Source organism: Eubalaena glacialis, chromosome 3 (assembly GCF_028564815.1).
Source record: "Eubalaena glacialis isolate mEubGla1 chromosome 3, mEubGla1.1.hap2.+ XY, whole genome shotgun sequence".
NCBI classification, from domain to species: Eukaryota; Metazoa; Chordata; class Mammalia; order Artiodactyla; family Balaenidae; genus Eubalaena; species Eubalaena glacialis.
In genome coordinates, this window is record NC_083718.1 from 194,656,671 (window position 1) to 194,677,828 (window position 21,158).

Genomic DNA, 21,158 nt, shown 5'->3' on the forward strand with positions numbered 1-21,158 from the left:
GCGGCAGGCAAGCGAGGGAGGAAATGCCGTAACCAAACGGGCTGCTGCAGCCAGGTCAGCCCCAGGGTGTGCCGGGGACCTGGGGGCCAGGCCAGCAGCTCCCGCTTAGCCTCTGGGTGCCTGAGGACCCGTCTCCCCCAGTCTGGGGCCGGGGGCCTCACTGACACTAGGCCACAGGCACCCAGAGGAGCTGGGGGAGGCTAGCGATGGCCCTGGGGTACGGTGGGGCCCGGCAAACATTTATGGGACGTGGTCTAGGGATCCAGTCCTTGCCTGTCCCCACTGCCCTGTGGGGCGCGCACACATGGCACAGCACACATGCTACACGCACGCGCAGGACCTGCACCATTGCATGCACACGTGCACACACGTGCAGCCCTCGCTCTCTGGCCCGGGGGAACCCCAGGCTGTTCCCCCAGAGTCCCTGGCCTTTGCAGGCACCACACCAGGCTCTGGTCCCCGCTGGGTGTGGGGACTTGGGAGGTGGCTTGTGTTGGGCACTGCTATTCAGTTCTGGCCTTTGGGCAGCGTCTGAGAGGACCCTCCCTGACAGGCATCTTCTTTCTGTCCAGGCCACTGCCATGGCGTGAGCAGCCCCCCTCCACTGGCTGCAGTCCAGGCAAATTTCCTTCTCTCTACACGGTGTGTGGCTGGCCTCAGACCTGCGTTTCCAACTCAGCCACTTAGGTGATTCTGTGACTCAGTTTTCTCACCTGTAAAGTGGGGATAATGTGGACCTTGGCAACAGATGGGGCTTGGCAGGGCTAAAGCGTACACAGAGACGGGCAGGACCCCAGCACTGGCCAGGGCATACCTCACGTCCCTGTGGTTGACACGGCCCTGACTGCCTGGCAGCAGGTGCCTGGCACACCCAATACCCCCGTCCTGGAGAGCAGTAGTTCTGCTAAGTGCAGTTTATTTATTTTGGAAAAACCATCACCCGTATTACAGCTTCTAAGGGTGCCTGAAAGCTTGCACTTATGTACATTTGCTGCATAGTGAATAATGTCCCCTTGGCACCTGAGGTCCTGGCCTCACAGTGAAGAGGCAGTGGGTGGGGCCAGGCCCCCAAGCACTGGGTGATGGGCGGGCTGGGTGTGGCCACCTGCCAGCCTGTCACTGAGGCAAAGCGGTCGAGGCCCCCTCCCTTGTGCTATGTCATCCTGGGTCTCCTGAGCTCCACGGGGATGGAGCAGTAAGGGGCAGGGAAGAGGGAACACGGCATCTCGCTGGATGCTGGGGAGGGAGAGGCCAGCACTGGCCCAGAGGAGTCCTGGGATCCTGGGGGCTCTCGGGCTGTGCTGTGCAGACTCTAGGCTACAGGCGGCCGCTGGCATGTGTGCAGGGCGGTGGCAGCAGGGCAGGCCTTCCCTCAGGGCTTCAGGTCCTGCTGTCACTGCCGAGGACACGTGGGCCCCTGACTGAGGCGGCGGCGAGGCGGGGGGAGAAAGCCTGCAGTGTTGACCCCTGCCCAGGACTCTCTCCCTGTTCTGGGGACAGCCAGCCGTTACAGAGGGGCCCAAGGCAGCCCAGCTGGGCAGACACTGCGTCCTGGGCCCCATGACTCCCCGTAGCTCACAGACTTGACCCCCAGGCAGGGGCAGCTTTTCCATGAACCCTGATCCTGCCCCCCAGTGCCTGCTTCCTGCACTTCATCCACCCGGGAGAGGCCTGACTGGACATGGGTGTAACTTAGCTGAGGGTAAAGATGAGATGCCCGGGCAAAGGAGAGGCCGGGTGTGGAGCAGACGGCCAGCGTCTGCCTTCTCCGTGAAGCCTGTCTGCAGCGGCTGGAGGCTCTGAGTGGCTCCCGACAAGCTCAGCTCACAGGGGGACCCAGAAAGTTCCACGGTGGGACTGATGGGTCCCGGCTACCGCCACCCAGCTCTGGATTAGGGGAAGCCCACCCCACCTGGGCCCGCCAGCCCCTAGGGTAGGTCCAGCAGGGCGTGCTCGGCGTAGAGCCTCTGGGAGATGTCGTAGACGCGTTCGATGAAGGGCAGGGCCTCGCCCAGCATCTCCACGGCCTGCTCGGGGGACCCCACGTTCATGGTCTCCAGGAAGACCTTGCGTGTGGGCAGTGCACAGAAGGCCACGGTGACGGCCCGGCGGATGATCCAGGGGTGGTAGGCGGCCAGCGAGGCGTTGTAAGAGTCAGTGCAGAGCGTGGCAGTGCGCGCGTCCTCAGGGCTGGTGCGGACGCCCTCCAGGAAGAGCTGCAGCCAGTGCAGGGCGCGGTGCAGCCGCAGCACCGTCCGGCAGCCCGAGTCGGGGTGGCGGGAGCGCCGCTCCAGGTCCACCAGCTGGCTGCCAACCTCGTAGGCCACCATGGCCTGCAGGGTGCCGTAGTGCTCCCGCTGGGGGCCGCCGCACAGCTGCTGCATGATCTGTAGCTTCGCCACCACGTCCTTGGAGATGAACGAGAAGATGGTGCCCAGGCTGTTCAGGAACCTGCGCGAGGGAGGCAGGCGCTCAGCTGGGGGTGCGGGGGAGAGCGCCCCCCACCTTCTGGGCCGCGAGTGAGGACAGCCGACCAGCACCGGGCCGGCAGGTGCCTACAAGTGCCGGCGGGATGCAAGTGGGACGCGTGGCCAGGAAAGGCCCTCGCACGCACCTGACCAGCCCCCTCCAGCTGGCGAGGTAGTGGTCCAGCAGCACCTCTTCCTTCTCATTGACACACTGCTTGAAACTGACCAGGACAACTTTCAGATTAAACTCTGACTCCAAGTCATCCATTTCCACAGGAGCTGAAACACAGGGAGTCAGGCTGTGGGTCGTCTCCTGGTGAGTAGGCTCCCTCCTTGGGTCGTTATTTCGGGGAGGGGGGGCAGGGGCAGCTGGAAACAAACAGCTGGGACCCCGCTGCTCCCCAGTGAAAGCCCACAATAGCCCCCATCCCCAGGCGCCCACCTTGCTCTGCTCAGGTCACACACTCGCAGACACACGGGCCTGGCCCGGCCGGGCCCTTTGCCGGGCACACGGCCCACAGCTCTCAGCACGGCCCCCCTGACACTCAGGCTTGTCAAACCACTACCACGTCTCACTTGCGGGAGGCATCTCTGCTCAGGTTTTCTTGCTTGTTTATAGTCTGTCTCTCTTGAGTGTATGTCTGTTCCTAGTAACTGGAGAAGTATTTGCTGAGTCCCCACCCAGAGCCAGGCGCCCACTCCAGTGCACTGCGAGTGAGACCGACAGCCCGGCCCCGCTGAGGCGACATCCTAGTGGCAGGTGTGTGTGTGTGTGTGCGTGTGTGTGTGATAATAACAAAGACAGGAAGTCCAACACAGTAGGTAAAAGGATAAGCACCGTGGAGAGACAGACTGTGGGCCGAGGCCGGAGGGCCACGCCCTTCCTTGCTTGAAGCTGCATCGCAACAACCAGAGCAGAGGCTGCGGGGTCAGCATTTGCCGACAGATGAACAGACACCAGTCTTCTCACTCCTACTGTAACTGTACCCGTCCCACACAGAAGGGTAGCAGGACCACAGGCCCTCCCCCAGCCCCAGGGAGTCCAGAAGTGCCCCAGGCCAGACGCCTGCTCTGGATTCTGCTGACATTCATATAGTCACTCCACAAACACCCAAGTGCCCAAGCGTTAGTGGGTGCCGCTGGGCACCTCAGCCCCTGCCTCCCTGGGTGCCTGGGGCCTGCACTGCGGTGTGGCTCTGACAGGCCCTGGGGACTCAGCTGTGTCTCACCTCATGTCCAGGACAAGCTCTCACCCCTTTGGGCGGCATGGGGGTTCCTGTGCTCTTGGTGCTGGGAGCACTGTGGGAGCCCCGTCGCCCGAGGTGTGGTGAAAGCTCAGCCAGGAGAGCACACTTGTGTGCCTGGGCAGGGTCTGCCTTCCACTCTGTGAGCAAATCATGCACTGTTCTAAGATCCTGTCCTACATCTTTGGGGAAAATGGGCCCGCACACCCTTCCCTGCCCACCACCCAGGCTGCTGGGAGCATCTGATGGGGCCCAGTAGGTGCTGCTGAGGCCCTGAAGGCCCCACGGCTCGGCCGCATGCCTGGCACTGGGTGGAGTGCCCAGAGGTGAGCTCACCCTGTCCTCAGGTGTGGGGGACAGCCGGGCCTGGCCTCAGGGAGGTAACACTCCGGAGGTTTCCAGAACACCCCTACCCTCTCTCAGGCCCTCAGTCTTCTGTCCACCAAGCAGATGGCCTCTGAGGCCCTCAGGGCTACCTTCCTGGTCACCAGACATCCTGTGGGCCTGGCCTTCCTGCCCAGAACCTGAGCCAGCAGCCAACAGGAGGTGCCAGCAGCCTTTCAGAGCTTGGAAACAACAGGAAGGGCAGGGGCGGCGCGGCCGGGGGCGGGCAGCCTGCCAGCTCTGGGAAGGTGATGCAGGGCACCGCCAAGGCTCCCCCAGGGGCAGTCCACGGTCCCAAGGTCAGGGCTCGTCCTGAGGCCGGCCTGAGCACCGGAGCCCTGTGGCTGACACCAGGCTGAAGGACCCCAGGAAAAAGGGGGCAACCCTCCGGCACCCCAGCCCCAGCGGGTGGGAGCGGGGCCCTGTCCGGGAAGTTCTGCAAGTCTCGCCTGCTAAGGGGGCTCCGGGTGGCGCCGAGCTGGGACCCGGGGCTCAGGTGGGTCCTGCTCCAGCTGAGGCCCAGGGATGGGTCAGGGGCCCGGAGTCCGGGCCAGCGCAGGAGCCGGGTCCTCGGCCGCCCCCTCCCACGCCCGGTTCGGTTGGGCTGGGTTCCCCCGGCGCCAGCTCGACCCCACCGCGGCCGGCTCACCCCCATCGCGGCCGGCTCACCTGCGCCGCCGCCTCTCACCTGCGCCGCCGCCTCTCACCTGCGCCGCGCAGCCGCCGTGGGGGCCGCGGCCCCGCCCCCGGCCACCGTCCCACCGCCCGGGATTGCCTGCCGGCCGCCCAATCAGAAGGTCCGATGCGCGGGCCCGCGTTTCCGTCGGGCGCGCCGGAAGCTGGCGCCTTTGGGGTTGCGCTTGGGCAGTGCGTCGCCGCGAGTCGGAGGCGCATGGCGGCGTCCGGGACGCAGGCGCCCGGGTTTCGTGAGGCAGTGGTGGTCCCGCCGGCTCGCTGAGCGCGCCCGACAGGATGCCCGAGATCAGGGTCACGCCCCTGGGTGAGTGCGGCGCGGCGGGGGAGGAGCGCCCGAAGAAGGCCGCTGGGAGGCTCGGAGGGCCGGGGACCCCGGGACGTGTCGTCCTCGGCGCGCGGCCCCCTGCCCGGAGCCGGTGCTTAGGGCGCCTTTCTTCTGCTTCTGCATCCTCGCCACTTCCTGCCCTTCCACCTCCTCCATCTGTCTCGCGTCCCACTTCCCTGCAGCCTCCGTTTACCCGTTTACCCGTCTGCGGTCCACCCCAAGTCAGCCCTTGTTTTACTTGACCGCCGCAGCGTTAAAAAAAAAAAAAAACAACATCCCAAAACTTTGCTTTTTGCAAAAGATGTAAGTGCACAGTTTAAAGGCTCGAACAGTACAGAACAGTGCGAAGGAGGAAAGATCACTCAGAATCAGAAGCAGCTGGGGTCTCCGTGCACACGTGCCAGGGGCTTTTCGGGAACCTGCCCCCTGCCCTGGCCGTGTGTTGGAAGCATCTTCTCCTAGGGATGTCCCCCGCAGCTCCACATCCTTTCTTTTGTGGTGAGCTCTCCTCAAAATAGCCCACCCAGCCCCCAGCGTGGACACTGAGCTGTTGACAGCTGCAGTGAACACCCCTGCCCCTGGCCTGCTGGGTCACAGCGCACATCCTACCCCACCAAAGGTGTCGTCACCTCCACGGCCTCTCCTAGCTGTTGGCTCCGGGTCTCCTCTGGCTGCTTCAGCCCCGTGCTCTCCCCGCGCCTGGTTCTTCTCCAGGGGCCTCTGCAGGATCCTCCTTCCAGCCTGACCCTTTCCCAGGTGGCCCCTTTCTCACCGCTCATCCTCTTTTTTTTTTTTTTAAGGTTTATTTATTTATTTATTTATTTATTATTTATTTATTTGACTGTGTTGGGTCTTTGTTGCTGCATGTGGGCTTTCTCTAGTTGTGGCGAGCGGGGTCTACTCTTGGTTGCAGTGCGCGGGCTTCTCATTGCAGTGGCTTCTCTTGTTGTGGAGCACGGGCTCTAGGCATGCGGGCTTCCGTAGTTGTGGCACATGGACTCAGTAGTTGTGGCTCACGGGCTCTAGAGCGCAGGCTCAGTAGTTGTGGCGCACGGGCTTAGTTGCTCCGTCACCGCTCATTCTTGAATGATCCTATCTTTTTACTGCTTCGTCTACCCCAAATCTGCACCTGGGTGTGCCCCCAAGGTCACTCAGCCACAGCACCATCAGAGCAGAACTACTTCTGCTTCACCATCTGCCTTTGCCAGTTTCTGCCTCACGACCCCCTTGGTCTCTCCCACCACAGGGCCTTTGCACAGCTGCCCCTCTCATCCCAGCTGTCCCTCTCCACCCTGCTCAGAATTCATCTCAGGGAGGTCTGGAAGTTTGTGTGCCCTTCCCTGCCTTACTTTTCCCTGAGGCGCTGATCTCCCCGAATGCAAGTTTATCGAGGCGGTTATTGTCCGTGTTCTCGGACACACACACACACACACCACACACCACACACCACACACCGACCACACACACACACACCACACACACACACCACACACAGACCACACACAGACCACACACACACACCACACACACACCACGCACACACAGCCCACACCACACCTGGAACCTAAACTCCCTGCAGCCACGTGTCTCCTTGTTTTCTTCCCACCCTCCTGTGTGTCCCAGGCTCTGTCCCCACCTCTCCTGCCCTGTTCGGGCCATTGTCTTTGCTCCCTGGATTGTTGTGGCTGTTCCTGTTGGGAGCAGGCGGCCAGTGCCTCAGAGCTGAGCTCCGGAGTCCGGAAAACTGTCCCTGGCCCCACGCTTAGGAGTCACGTGCCGTGGGCGGATCCCGTGACTTCTGGGACTTCACATCCTTGTCTGTGAAGAGGGGCGGCCCTTCTCCCTCCCACACATATCTGCAGTGCCTCTGAGCGGGGCATGGCTTGGCGCTGGAGGTGCGATAGGAGGCAGGTTGAGACCCTGCCCTCAGGGAGCTCACATCCTGGTGGGGGGAGCAGACCTGTGAGAGACCTCGAGCCCACTGTCTGTGGCTGGGCTGCCTGAGGCACACAGGTGAAGCTCGTGGCTGCTCTCACCTGCCGTTGTCACAGGTGACTGAAGCTTCTTGAGGACCAGCCGCGGCCCGCTTTGGGCGGTGGCCTGGTCACCCTGGTGTATGTGGTGCTAACAGAAGGTTCAGAAGTTTCCTTGCAGAGGGAGGCTTGTAGGATCCAAGATGAAAAATAGGTCATTTGCTGTCATCGGGCCTTGTGAGGCTGTGTCCCTTTCCTTCTGGGCCCCCAGACCCTAGAGAAGGTGACAGATGGCCGTATGAGGTGGCCGGGATATGCCCCGCTGGGCCTGGAGCATCTGGGCAGGGCTTGGAGATCAGGACTGTGGATGGGATTCGGGTTAAGGTCTGGGCTGGGGGTACCTGAGGGGGCCCAGTGGTGGGGCGTCTGTACTGCGGCCACTCTAGTTGGTCGTTGCTGGACAGCTAGGGCCATGTTTCCCCGTGGCTGGGCTAAAGCCACACGGTGTCCCTCTGCAGTGGCACCACCAGGAGGGGCCTGGTGGTCACATCGCAGATGTGGCCCCAGCTAAGGTTTTGGGAGGGGTGGCGAGGCCCCAGGGAGCCCTGGCTTGCCTCTCTTGAGTGCTGGGACCACAGTCCAGCACCCCTTTCTCAGCTCCTGGCCTCAAGCCTGTGGGCCACTGCTTCGCGATGTGAGTGGCAGGGCCCGAGGCTGGAGGCGCCATGGGGAAGGGTCCAAGGTGGCCTTGGCGCCTTGTCCCCTCCCTGTGCGTTTCCCTTGCCCACGTGCAGAGGCGGCAATGCTTCTCACCTCGCATGTCGTCCACACAGCAGCCACAGAGGGTTCTGCAGGGCCAGGGGCCCAGAGGGTCCTCTAGGGGTCTGGAGCAGGCGGCTGGGCCTTGGCCTTGGGGCTGGGGCCATCCTCGCAGGGGCAGTTGTGGGGACAGGAGCGTGGTGGCACCTCTCACCCGTCCTCCCATTCAGGGGCTGGCCAGGACGTGGGCCGAAGCTGCATCCTGGTCTCCATTGCGGGCAAGAACGTCATGCTGGATTGCGGGATGCACATGGGCTTCAGCGACGATGTGAGTCCCTCGGGCGGGCGGCTGCCACCCAGCCTGCTCCTTGGCATCACCAACAGTGGACCCGGGCCTCGGAGTCTCAGGCTCTGACCCACAGAGGGAGGCAAGGTGGGGCACCTGCGCGGGGCCGGTCTGTACCAGATCGGGGCTCCCGGCTCAGGTACCAGCTGGGCAGCTGACCCCCTCCCTGCACGCTCCGAGGCTCTGAGCAGTTGGCGGTCTCGGTGGGCCTGCAGGGTGGGGATGTGGGGGTCAGGTTCAGCCTGACCCCTGGGGGCCGTGCCCGCAGCCCCAGCTGTCCCACTGCCTCCTGAGCCCCGGTGGCATCCTGACGCTTCCCCTCCCCCCACAGAGGCGCTTCCCCGACTTTTCTTACATCACCCGCAGCGGCCGGCTGACCGACTTCCTGGACTGCGTGATCATCAGGTGGGCGCCTTCCCCAGGACCCGCCCACCCACCCACCCAGATGGCGACTCCTGATATGTGTCCCCCTGAGCCCCTCCTTGTTCCTTCCTGGAGCGTGAGGCTGACCCCAGAGTAGCTGCTTGTTGGTGGCATCACGAGACGCTCGAGCGCTGAGCCCCAGGACGACGGCGCTCTGTCCCCTCTTGCTCTGCAGCTCTCGGGCGGTGTCTGGTGCACAGCAGGCCCTCAGCCAGCGAGGAGCGAGGGGACGGTTGCCCCCGGGGGGGAGGTGCGGAGGGCCCTCCGGGCTGACCCGTGTTGCTCCCCTAGCCACTTCCACCTGGACCACTGCGGGGCGCTGCCCTACTTCAGCGAGATGGTGGGCTACGACGGGCCCATCTACATGACGCAGCCCACGCAAGCGATCTGCCCCATCCTGCTGGAGGACTACCGCAAGATTGCCGTTGACAAGAAGGGCGAGGCCAACTTCTTCACGTCCCAGATGATCAAGGACTGTATGAAGAAGGTGGTGGCCGTCCACCTCCACCAGACGGTGCAGGTCAGGCCCCCGCCCCCACCCCGCTTTGCTGCCGTCGGGGAGCTGCCCGGAGGCGGATGTGGCACTTGGCAGGGCCTCTGCTGCTCCCCGGCTCTGCCTGAGCGCACTGAAGAGGCGGGAGAGGGCACCTGTGCCACGTGAGCACGACGGGGCCAGGGCGGGGGGGCAGGCTGGGCGGGACGCAGACCGGAGTGTGGGCTGTGGCTCGGTGGCAGTCGTCCGCGGGCCAGCGAGGAGGCAGGAAAGTGACATCAGATGTGGAGAAATTCATCACAAGGCTCGCGGAGTTGTCTGCTTCTCCTCAGAGTTTGGGTTTTGCTTGTTACCACGTGTCTAACATTTGGGGTCATCTTATCTTGGTTGAACCTTTTGTCAAGATGAAGTAGTGCATTTCTCCTCAAGGACGCTCTTACCTTTGAGCCCACCTTTCTGGCGAACGGGTCACCGTTCCCCCTCCCCCACCTTTAGTTAGCGTTTGCATGGGGCATCCTTTCCCATCTTTGTACTTTCTCTCTTTGTGCATCACGTTTTAAGTAGTTTGGGTCTAATCCAGCCTGATAACCGGTCCTGTAGGTGGAGGGTTTGGACTGTATGGGTAATATTTGGGATTTAGCTGTATTTTCCTACCATTTGCTTCTTATTTGTGCTGCCTGTTCTATGCTTTATTTCCTTTATTGCCTTTTTCTGGATTGACTTTTAAAAACTCTATTTCTTCTCTTATTTGGTAAGTAATTAGATATTGTTTTATAATTTTTGTAGTGGTAGAGATTACAAAACACATCCATGACAACACAGCTCTAAGGTACTTGGAACTTTTGCCTCTTTCCTGGACAATGCAAGAGCCTCAGAGCACCTCAAATGCATTTACTCCTCCCCTGACTCACTGGCTCTTGTTTCCATGTATTTTAATTCCCTCAGTGTGCGAGACCTCTGGGACCTCACCGCTGATGCTGGTAAAGTCAGATTTGCCGGGCGCCGTCTCTGTTTGCCTTTCCCGCTGTTCCCCTCTACTGCCTGTGTTCTTCACTTTGTATTTGGGATGAAGGACACCATTGTGGATCTGCTGGTGATGAATGCTCTCAAATTTTATTTGTCTGCAAATGTTGAAGACTTTTCCCCTTAGGTTCGGAATTCTAGGGCAGCATTTACTATCAGTATTTTGAATGTGTCTTCCCATCTGCTGTTTGGAAGAGAATCTTTTCTTTGGCTGCTTGTGGGATTATGTCCTTTCCTGTGGACTTCGGTGGGGTGCTATGCTGGCCCCACCTGTTCTCGTCCTGTTGCGCCTGCTCAGGTTTGAGGCCTCCGGGCCTGCCCATTGCTCTCTCCAGGCCGAATGTAGGTTTTGCTTCTCCAGAGCCTTCATCGTCCTTTTGTCTTTCTGTGCTTCATGCTGGATAGCCTCTACTAGATATTTTAGTTCGTTAATTCTCTTTTTGGTTATATGTAAGTGGTTGTTAAATTTGTCTGTTGAATTTTTTTTTTTAATTGATATATAATTGATTTACAATATTATATGTTATAGGTGGACAACATAGTGATTCACAGCTTTCAAAGGTTATGCTCCATTTATAGTTACTATAAAACATTGGTTATATTCCCTGTAGTACAGTATATCCTCGTAGCTTATTTTGTGTGTAATAGCTTGTACCTCTTAATCCCCCACCTCTGTCTTGCCTTTCCTCTCTTTCTTCTCCCCACTTGTAGTTTGTTCTCTACGTCTGTGACTCTGTTTTCTTTTTGTTACGTTCAGTAGTTTGTTGTATTTTTTAGATTTCACATATAAGTGATATCATACAGTATTTGTCTTTCTGTCTGACTTATTTCACTTAGCATAATACTCTCCAAGTCCATACATGTTGCTGTAAGTGGCAAGATTTCATTTTTTTAATGGCTGAGTAGTATTCCATTGTATATATGTACCACAGCTTCTTTTTTTTTTTTTTTAAGATTGTTTTTCTTTCGATGTGGAACATTTTTAAAGTCTTTATTGAATTTGTTACAATATTGCTTCTGTTTTTTACGGTTTTTTGTTCTTTAGCCACGAGGCATGTGGGATCTTAGCTCCCTGACCAGGGATCGAACCTACACCCCTGCACTGGAAGGTGAAGTCTTAACCACTGGACCGCCAGGGAGGTCCCTTTTTCTCCCTCGCCCGCCCCGGCTGCGCTGGGTCTTTGTTGCTCCATGCGGGTTTTTTCTAGTTGTGGTGAGTGGGGCTACTCTTCACTGTGGTGCGTCGGCTTCTCATTGCAGGGGCTTCTCTTGTTACGGAGCACAGGCTCTAGGCACGTGGGCTCAGTAGCTGTGGCTTGCAGGCTCAGTAGTTGTGGCGCATGGGCTTAAGTTGCTCCGCGGCATGTGGGATCTTCCTGGACCAGGGATCGAACCCGTGTCCCCTGCATTGGCAGGTGGATCCTTAACCACTGGACCACCAGGGAAGTCCTTGTACCACATCTTCTTTATCCATTCATTTGTCGATGGGCATTTAGGTTGCTTCCATATCTTGGTTATCGTAAATAACACTGCAGTGAACGTTGGGGTCCATTTATCTTTTCGAATAATGGTTTTCTCCGGATATATGCCCAGGAGTAGGGTTGCAGGATCATATGGCAACTCTATTTTTAGTTTTTTGAGGAATCTCCATACTGTTCTCTGTAGTGGCTGCACCATTTTACATTCCCACCGACAGTGTAGGACGGTTCCCTTTTCTCCACACCCTCTCCAGCGTTTATTATTTGTAGACTTTTTGATGATGACCATTTTGACCAGTGTGAGGTGGTACCTCATTGTTTTTATTTTTAATTTTTTAGAATTTATTTATTTATTTTATTTTTGGCTGCTTTGGGTTTTCGTTGCTGCGTGCGGGTTTTCTCTAGTTGCGGCAAGCGGGGGCTACTTTTCGTTGAGGTGCGCAGGCCTTTCATTACCATGGCTTCTCTTGTTCTGGAGCACGGGCTCTAGGCGCACGGGCTTCAGTAGTTGTGGCACGTGGGCTCAGTAGTTGTGGCTCGCGGGCTCTAGAGCGCAGGCTCAGTAGTTGTGGCGCATGGGCTTAGTTGCTCCACGGCATGTGGGATCTTCCCAGACCAGGGCTCGAACCCGTGTTCCCTGCATTGGCAGGTGGATTCTTAACCACTGAGCCACCAGGGAAGCCCCCCTCATTGTAGTTTTGATTTGCATTTCTGTGTTTTTTTAAAAATATATTTTATTTATTTATTTATTTGGTTGCACCTGGTCTTAGTCGCGGCCGGTGGGCTCCTTAGATGTGGCTCGCCTGCTCCTTAGTTGCAGCACGTGTGCTCCTTAGTTGTGGCCAGCGGGCTCCTTAGTTGCGGCATGCAAACTCTTAGTTGCGGCATGCATGTGGGGTCTAGTTCCCTGATCAGGGATCGAACCCAGGCCCCCTGCATTGGGAGCTCGGATTCTTAACCACTGTGCCATCAGGGAAGTCCCTGCATTTCTGTATTAATTAGTGGTGTTGAGCATCTTTTCATGTGCCTCTTGGTCATCTGTATATACGTCTGTTTAGATCTTCCTTCCATTTTTTGATTGGGTTGTTTGTTTTTTTGATATGGCGCTGCATGAGCTGTTTGTATATTTTGGAGATTAATAATACCCTTTTGGTTACATCATACGCAGATGTTTTCTCCTATTCTGTAGGTTGTCTTTGTTTTGTTTATTGTTTCCTTTGCTGTGTAAAAGTTCGTTTGTTTTGTTTTTTTTTAATAACAGAGAATCCTTTTTTTAAAAAATTAATTAATTATTTACTTGGTTATGCCGGGTCTTACTTGTGGCAGGCGGGCTCCTTAGTTGCAGCTCGCCAGCTCCTTAGTTGCGGCATGCATGGGGGATCTAGTTCCCCGACCAGGGATCGAACCCGGTTCCCCTGCATTGGGAGCGCAGAGTCTTAACCACTGTGCCACCAGGGAAGTCCCTGTGCAAAAGCTTTTAATTTAATTAGGTTCCATTTGTTTGTTTTTATTTCCATTACTGTAGGAGGCGGATCCAAAAAAAATACCATTGCTATTTATGTCAGAGTGTTCTGCCTATGTTTTCTTCTAGGAGTTTTATAGTATTTGGTCTTACATTTAGGTCTTTAATCCATTTTGAGTTTATTTTCGTGTATGGTGTTAGAGAATGTTCTAATTTCATTCTTTTACATGTAGTTGTCCAGTTTTCCTAGCACTATTTATTGAAGAAACTGTCTTTTCTCCATTGTATATTCTTGCCTCTTTTGTCATAGATTAATTGACCATAGGTGCGTGGGTTTATTCCTGGGCTTTCTGTCCTGTTCCATTGATCTATATTTGTTTTTGTGCCAGTACCATACTAGTTTGATTACTGTAGCTTTGTAGTATACTCTGAAGTCAGGGAGCCTGACTCCCTCTGAAGTCAGGGAGCCTGACTCCCTGTTCCAGCTCCGATTTCCTTTACCATGCAGTTTTGATGACTGTAGCTTTGTAGTATAAAGTCAGGGAGCGTGATTCCTTCAGCTCTGTTTTTTGTTAGGATTCTTGTGGCTCTTTGGCATCTTTTGTGTTTCCACACAAATTTTAAAATTATTTGTTTCAGTTCTGTGAAAAATGCCACTGGTATTTTGATAAGGATTACATTGAATATATAGATTGCCTGGGATAGTATGGCTCTTTTGAATCCTTAACTTGGGTTATTATAGTTTCTGGTTTTACAATTTCCACTGTTTTTAATAGTTTCTAGTTTTTTGCCAACATTCTTAATTCTTTCTCGCTCTGAATATTTTAATCACAATCCTTTTAAAGCCTGTGTCTGAAAACTGCAGGAGCCCTGAATCTGCTTCTCTGGACTGTTGTTCCTCTTCTTTCCGTCCCTATTGTCTCATCTCTTGTGTCTGCTTTTGATTGAGAACTGGATGTCGTGTATGAAAAAACAGGGATGATGAAAGGCTAGAATGATGTCATCAACTTGCGCCCACCGCTGCCCCAGGCTCCACCTCCCTGCCCCTCTGCCCTCTGCCCGGCACAGGCTGCAGACCTGAGGTCAGCCCTCTTCTCTGTAGGTGGACGATGAGCTGGAAATCAAGGCTTACTATGCGGGCCACGTGCTGGGGGCGGCCATGTTCCAGATTAAAGTGGGCTCAGAGTCTGTGGTGTACACGGTCAGTGGAAGCACTCGGGGCACAGGAAGGGCTGGCTGGCCGGGCAGAGGAAGGAGGCACCCTCCTCATTGCCACATTCTTTGCCAGGGGGATTATAACATGACCCCAGACCGGCATTTGGGGTAAGTAGGCCAGTACATTTGTTTCATCCTATTGGGCGGGTCCCCCCAGGGGTACAGGGACCCTGAGGGGTGTGCCGGCTTCTGGAGCCATCTGCGGGTCATTGTCCCCGGGTGTTCTCCTGTCCCCTCAAGTGCTGCCTGTGTCATTCGACGGCGGCCTGGGCCTGTGCAGAGGAGGCAGGCTGCCTGCTGGAGGGTCCAGGAGGGCCATGGCTGTGTACAGCCTCGCCACCATGCGGACTGTCCACTCTGGCCACACCCCCCTGTGTTCTAGAGCCGCCTGGATTGACAAGTGCCGCCCCAACCTGCTCATCACAGAATCCACGTACGCCACCACCATCCGAGACTCTAAGCGCTGCCGGGAGCGAGACTTCCTAAAGAAGGTCCATGAGACCGTGGAGCGTGGTGGGAAGGTAGCTGGTGGGCGGCGGGTACCCCAGGCGGGGCTGGCTGTGTGCCTCTGGCCACGCTGCATGGGTCTTTCGGCTGCCCCGGCATGTGGTCAGGGGCAGGGGTGCTGTGTTCTGGGCAGAGAGAGAGGAAGGTTTGCTCAGCACTGGGAAGACAAATTCCCCCGAAGACCCTTTAGCAGGGGCTCATCTACCGCTCGTGTCTCAGATCCCAATGAAGGGCTGGCCAGAGCGTCCACCATGGTCACTTTTGGGCAGGCTGTGCTGGGACAGAATGTGGGGGCCTGCCCGCAGTCTGCATGGGGCCTCCGGCCATCAGAGCTGCTGGCAGGGCTGGTCTTCTCAGAAGGTGGCCACAGGGAGCAACTGTCCGCCACTGTGCACAGCTGTGGGCTCGATGGCTGGGCGGCGTGGCCAGGGGTTCCTCCCGAGCTGGCCTCCCACCCCCACCCCCTGCAGGTGCTGATCCCCGTGTTTGCGCTGGGCCGCGCTCAGGAGCTCTGCATCCTGCTGGAGACCTTCTGGTAGGTGTGGCCGGGACGGTTTCTGGAGGCCCTGCCCTGCTGGCCGAGGGGTGAGAGAGGGTGGGGAGCGCCCTTCCTGGCACTGGACCCAGCCCAGGCTGAGGGCACATGGGGGCTGCAGGCCAGCCCTGCCCCGGCAGCCTCCCCACCAGCCCCGTCCTCCACAGGGAGCGCATGGACCTGAAGGCCCCCATCTACTTCTCCACGGGCTTGACGGAGAAGGCCAACCACTACTACAAGCTCTTCATCCCCTGGACCAACCAGAAGATCCGGAAGACCTTTGTGCAGAGGAACATGTTTGAATTCAAGCACATCAAGGCCTTCGATCGGGCGTTTGCCGACAGCCCGGGCCCCATGGTGCGGCCCAGTGCCGGCTGGGGGTGGGGTTCTGCTGGGCCGGGGCCCTGCCAGCAAGTCGCGCAGGGGAGCGGGGCGCCTCTGTGCCGGGAAGACCAGCGGTCAGAAGGCTGAGGGCAGGGGGGCATCTGATGCCCTGACTGTCCCCACACCTGCCCCGAAGGTCGTGTTTGCCACCCCGGGGATGCTGCATGCTGGCCAGTCCCTACAGATCTTCAGGAAGTGGGCAGGGAACGAGAAGAACATGGTGAGGGGTCTGGGCCCCAGGGCCAGTTCCCTGGAGGGCTGGCGAGGCTGAGGGGCAGGGGCTCCCCCTGGCTGGGGGGACGTTGCTGCTGTCAGGAGGAGGAGGAGGAGGCTTGGTACCCTGGGGACCGGTGTCTGACCCAGGCTCAGACTCTTGCTGTGTCTTGGCCCGTCTGCACCAGGCAAGAAAGCCCCCGGCTTCCTGAGTAGCCGTCATGGGGGTCAGGCCTGGGCGGGCTTGTGCTGAGACCCCTGAGCCTGCCTTGGTCTGCAGTGGGGCCTGGAAGGGGGAGGGGCCTCCCCAAGGGTTTGGGTTCAGGTGGGCAGAGGGCCGGGTGGGGGGAGCGTCCCGGGAGGAAGCCCCGAGGTGGTAGGCAGGGGGTGCAGGGGAGCTGCTCGTCCGTCCATCCCTCCTGCAGGTCATCATGCCCGGCTACTGCGTGCAGGGCACCGTGGGCCACAAGATCCTCAGCGGGCAGCGCAAGCTGGAGATGGAGGGGCGGCAGGTGGTGAGTCCTCACCCTCCCTCACCAGCTCTGTGGACCCTCTTTGGGGGGGGGGGGGGCGGCCCTCGGAGCCACCGCCTGTGCTGATGGCTTGCCTGCCGTGATGCCGCAGCTGGAGGTCAAGATGCAGGTGGAGTACATGTCCTTCAGCGCCCACGCGGACGCCAAGGGCATCATGCAGCTGGTGGGTCAGGCGGAGCCGGAGAACGTGCTGTTGGTGCACGGCGAGGCCAAGAAGATGGAGTTTCTGAAGCAGAAGATCGAGCAGGAATTCCGTAGGCAGCCCAGGCCAGGGCGGGCTGGGTGATACGGAGGGCATGCGGGCAGGGTTGGGGCAGGCGGGGCCCGCCAGCCCGGACTGAGGTTCTCTCCACACCCTGGCCCAGGGGTCAGCTGCTACATGCCGGCCAACGGCGAGACGGTGACGCTGCCCACGAGCCCCAGCATCCCCGTGGGCGTCTCACTGGGGCTGCTGAAGCGGGAGATGGCGCAGGGTGAGCGGCAGGGCCCGTTGAGCGGGGGCGGGGCGGCTGCTGGGCAGGTGGCCCCGCTGACAGCTCCGACCGCTGCCCCTTCCCCACAGGGCTACTCCCTGACGCCAAGAAGCCCCGGCTCTTGCATGGCACCCTGATCATGAAGGACAGTGTGAGTGCCAACCATCACTGGGGGCGGTGGGGGCCGCCCCCGCCGTCCCTGACCTGCCCTTGCCCCACAGAACTTCCGGCTCGTGTCCTCAGAGCAGGCCCTCAAGGAGCTGGGCCTGGCCGAGCACCAGCTGCGCTTCACCTGCCGTGTGCACCTGCACGACACGCGCAAAGAGCAGGAGACAGCCGTGCGCGTGTACAGCCACCTGAAGAGGTAGACGCTGCGGCCGCGCCTTCCGGACCTGGGGGGCGGGGCGCCGGGCAGGGGCTCACCGTGCTTCCCCGCAGCGTCCTCAAGGACCACTGCGTGCAGCACCTTCCTGACGGCTCCGTGACCGTGGAGTCCATCCTCATTCAGGCCGCTGCCCACTCGGAGGACCCAGGCACCAAGGTGTTGCTGGTCTCCTGGACCTACCAGGTAAGGTGAGGGACTGGTGGGGTCACCCCGTTACCCTGGGCTGCCTCACCTGGACCAACGGCCCCTCTTGCCTGTGGCTGCAGGACGAGGAGCTGGGAAGCTATCTCACGTCTCTGCTCAAGAAGGGCCTGCCCCAGGCCAGCTGAGGCCCCGCTGCCAGGACCGTGTGCACCCTGGGTCTTCCCTGTGTCCTCGGGTGTGGAGCCCACAGCTGGCTACGACCCTCATCTGTGCAGAGACCACAGTGCCACGCACCTGCCCCAGTGGCTGCTTTTGGCCGAAGAAAGAAATGGACCTGGGGGGCTTTTCACCTTTTATTTCTGCTCCTGGGCTCCCAGGAGAAGGGGGGGGTGCTCCTGGGGTGTTGATTTACAGTAAAAACCACCACAGGCTGTTTGGGTGTCTCGCTTTCCGGTGCTTGCGCTTGTCTCCTGCACCCCACCTCTGGCAGCCCACCCGGGCAGGCGGGGACTTGTGGCAGGTCCAGGCTGACAGGAGGCGTGGGGCCTGCCGTGGTCCCTGTGTGATGCACGGTGGTGTACAGAGCTGGGCAGCGTCCAGCAGCTGGGCCTAGCGTGCCACGGCTGCCCTGACCTTGCTGCGTATCAGGGGTCACCTGTGACCTCCGTGCTGTGGACTCTGAGGGCACATAGAGGCGGGACCTGTGAACAGACCCCAGGTCATCCTGGGGGCATGACAGTCTCTGCAGGGGCCAGGCCAGAGCCTTCAGCAGGACTGCAGAGCCCCCTGCCTTCGCCCCAGAGTTCAAGCCCCTCTCTACCCTCTGCTGCCTTCTGGAACGCCTTCTCAGCCTCCCTCCCCACAGGGCTAGGCTGGGGCTTGGGCTGCTGGGCTCTGGCTTTCCTCTTGGCCACAGGCTGGAGTCCCAGCTGCTGGGACAGCACTGCCACTGAGAGCCTCTCCCGCGGCAAGGACTCAGCCTTGGGAGGGGGCTGTCAGTCAACGGGGGACAAGCAGGGACCTCTCCACACCACCACCTCTTACCGAAGCCCTCGTAGAGCACCGCCTTCAGGAACAAGCCGTGGGCGGGAGCCACACGGCTCTGGTGCCTGCCCAGGGGGTCCTGGCTCTCCAGAATCACCTTCACCTGAGCAGGCATCAAAGCCCCCAGCCCCACGGCCACCAGCACAGATGTCATTCTCCGCACCTGTGACCCAAGGTGAAGACTGCTGCAGCCGCCCGAGCCCCAGGCCCCACCCCCGGCAGGGCCCCAGGACACAGCCCACCTGTCTGTATAGGAAGGACTGGCTCTCAAACTCCAGGCTCCAGAACCGCAACCGCCTGGGGACACAGGCGCCCATGAGGTCTGGGCCTCAGGGCAGCCTCAACCCTCCAGTGTGGTCTCCCCGCGTCCCACCCCAGGGGCCCCCACCTACTCCCCCCCAACCCCTTGTAAATGAAACCGGTGGAAGGGAGACTAAAGCCAGAGGACTGCTGCTTGTGAGCGGGGACAGCAGCGCCTCCGGGGTCTTGGCTGCAGGAGGAGGCCGAGGTCCTGGCGTGGGCTCGGGGGCGGCGAGGGAGGTGGTGTGGCCAGCTCCTCTCCCAGGGACTCAAGCCCTGGGGCTTGGGCTCTTTAGCAGGAGTCGGAGGCTTGGAAGCTGGCTGTGCAAAGTCCCTTCTCCCTTCAGTGCTGAGTCTAAGTGGGAAGGCTCTGGAAGTCAGTAGCTGAGGTCTGGCCGGAGGCCCCTGGGACAGTGCTGGGGGCAGTGGAACCAACCCCCTGCCAGCCTGGGCCTGAACCACTGGCCTGGTGCTTCTCCCCCAGTGGAGTCTTTTCACCGACCGCCTGGATCCATCCACGAGGCAGTGAGCTCTCGGCAGGGCAGGCAGCCTTCTCTGCCCTCTGCCCCCCCAGCCGGGCAGGACCCTAGCCCAGGGGAGGGCACAGCTGCAGGCTCACGGGTGTTGGGGCCACACCACTCGGCTGACCGGCACCTCCTAGTCCCCCAAGGCTGGACGGGTGCCCAGGGAGCCCCCAGTGCAGCACCAGGGAAGGTGCTGGAGCTAAATCCAGCCTTTGCAGCCTCCAGACCAGAGTGTAGGCTGCCCTTCTCACCTGCTCTCCTCGGGGAGGACAAATGGGCTGCTGGCAGGGTCGGGGGACACGGAGGCTCGGCGCAGGGTGCGCACCGGGCTGGTGGCCGGGCTGCCAGCCGACTGGAAGGCCCTGAAATCATGTGTCCCCAGGAGGTGCTGGGCGGCCTCCCGCATGGCAGCCACGTCTAAGCAGCTGCAGGGAGCCAGGTGAGTGGTCAGGAGCGAATGGCCGGCCAGGCGAGCCTGGCAAGCCCCTCAGGCTCACTTTCACACCCACTCACTCAGCCCGAAGCGCCCAGCACCGGTTTCGTTCAAACACGGGCAGCTGGTCAGGCCTGCGGCAGCCGGTAACCAGGCGGTACAGGTAGGTCCTGGACGTGGCTGCGTGGCGGGCATGGAAGTGGCTGGGCACACGGAAGGCCTGCAGTACCCTGTGGGAACGAGGCCAGCAATGACCCCCTGCCCCGTCCATGTGACACCCTGGCATCTCTGCCATCACCTCCAAGGACTTCTGTCCAGATACAGAGTCCTTCTCCACCTCCCGCCTCCACCATAGTGGACGAGTTCCGGGAGAGCAGAGAGGTGCTTACCGGATGGCCGGGTGCCTCAGGTGGGTGTTGAGGGCTTGCGTCAGGACTTCAGGGGAGAAGGGGGGCCGGCCTGAGCGGCGCTGGACGTCCAGGTGCGCCGCGTTGCTCAGGGCATGGACCCCAGCATCCGTGCGGCTGGAGATAGTGAACTTTACCGGCACCACCGAGTTCAGCCGCTCTGCGGCCTCCTGAGGGGGGTGGGGGGGCGCACAGAGGCCGCGGGCGGGGCTCCCATCTGCCCCTCCCCCGGGTCGCCCTCCTCCCTCTCCCCTCCCTGGCGCGGGCCGGCGGAGCTCACCTCCAGGTAGTTCTGGACTCCGATGGCGTGCTGGGCGCCCCTGACTGCCGCGACCCCGCTGTGGGCAGGGCGGGCGGAGGTTAGCGCGCGAGGCCGCCCCGCCCCGCCCCGCCCCGGACCCCGCCCGTCCCGTCTTCTGCGGCCAAAGGCGGCCGTTCCATCCCCGGAAGGTCGGGGCCCGAGGCCGGAGGTGCGGGCCCTAAACTTAGCTCCCTCCAACCCCTCGGGCGCCGGCCGTCGGCTGCTCTCCGGCTCGAGCTCGGGTGCTCCTCGCGGCGCCGGGCTACACGAGGGGGTTGCGGGCACGGGTGGGAGGCCCAGAGGACGTACTTAAAGTCCGTGCCCAAGTACTGGAAGTACACGAGGTAGCGCGCCCGCACTGAGCTCGCGCTCATGGCCAGGCCGGACCCGGCATCGGGGCAGGCGGAGGGCCAGGCGGACTGGGACGGCACGTGGGGCTGCGCTCACGCGCGCCCGCGCACCCAGCCTGGTCACGCCCCCCCAGCCGCTCCCGCGCCTGCGCCTGGGCTTTCGCCCCGCCCAGGCGGCCTCGCTTGGCCGCCCAGGGCGGGGGCGGAGGCGGGGCCAGACTTAGGGAGCGGGTGCAAAGTGCCGACCCAGGGGAGACAGCCCGACGCAGACTCGCACGTTCCCGCGGCCACTCGCCCCCCCCCCCCCCCATCCTCCCGCCGCAGTCCGGCCGAGCG

The 21,158-nt window shown here is 60.2% G+C and overlaps 3 protein-coding genes across 12 annotated transcripts; 1 reads left to right on the forward strand and 2 right to left on the reverse strand.

Moving 5' to 3' along the window:
- Window positions 1–894: 894 nt before the first annotated feature.
- Window positions 895–4,887, reverse strand: CPTP (ceramide-1-phosphate transfer protein). Of its 6 annotated transcripts, none has more exons than XM_061185184.1 (3): window positions 4,785–4,887; window positions 2,615–2,747; window positions 895–2,451 (listed from the first exon to the last, which is right to left on the reverse strand). In XM_061185184.1, the coding sequence occupies exons 2-3, from the start codon at window positions 2,734–2,736 to the stop codon at window positions 1,929–1,931; spliced, it is 645 nt and encodes a 214-aa protein (XP_061041167.1). In that variant the 5' UTR covers window positions 2,737–2,747; window positions 4,785–4,887; the 3' UTR covers window positions 895–1,928. The 6 variants fall into 6 exon arrangements, with proteins under 6 accessions (XP_061041167.1, XP_061041165.1, XP_061041166.1 ...); XM_061185182.1 differs by having other exon boundaries at window positions 4,804–4,825; XM_061185183.1 differs by lacking the exon at window positions 4,785–4,887 and adding an exon at window positions 4,746–4,756.
- Window positions 4,888–4,937: 50 nt separating this feature from the next.
- On the forward strand, window positions 4,938–17,732 carry INTS11 (integrator complex subunit 11). Its single transcript, XM_061185172.1, has 17 exons — window positions 4,938–5,096; window positions 8,080–8,177; window positions 8,527–8,600; window positions 8,910–9,138; window positions 14,177–14,275; window positions 14,363–14,397; window positions 14,672–14,810; window positions 15,267–15,331; window positions 15,499–15,688; window positions 15,852–15,935; window positions 16,354–16,443; window positions 16,553–16,715; window positions 16,827–16,934; window positions 17,024–17,085; window positions 17,156–17,298; window positions 17,373–17,502; window positions 17,586–17,732. Exons 1-17 carry the CDS (start codon window positions 5,069–5,071, stop codon window positions 17,646–17,648), a joined length of 1,800 nt encoding a protein of 599 aa, XP_061041155.1. The 5' UTR covers window positions 4,938–5,068; the 3' UTR covers window positions 17,649–17,732.
- On the reverse strand, window positions 17,573–20,961 carry PUSL1 (pseudouridine synthase like 1). Of its 5 annotated transcripts, none has more exons than XM_061185177.1 (8): window positions 20,782–20,961; window positions 20,452–20,509; window positions 20,154–20,341; window positions 19,845–19,994; window positions 19,583–19,756; window positions 18,750–18,804; window positions 18,508–18,670; window positions 17,573–18,021 (listed from the first exon to the last, which is right to left on the reverse strand). In XM_061185177.1, exons 1-8 carry the CDS (start codon window positions 20,844–20,846, stop codon window positions 17,810–17,812), a joined length of 1,065 nt encoding a protein of 354 aa, XP_061041160.1. In that variant the 5' UTR covers window positions 20,847–20,961; the 3' UTR covers window positions 17,573–17,809. The 5 variants fall into 5 exon arrangements, with proteins under 5 accessions (XP_061041160.1, XP_061041159.1, XP_061041156.1 ...); XM_061185176.1 differs by having other exon boundaries at window positions 17,573–18,141; XM_061185178.1 differs by lacking the exon at window positions 17,573–18,021 and adding an exon at window positions 18,028–18,164.
- Between the last annotated feature and the right edge of the window lie 197 nt (window positions 20,962–21,158).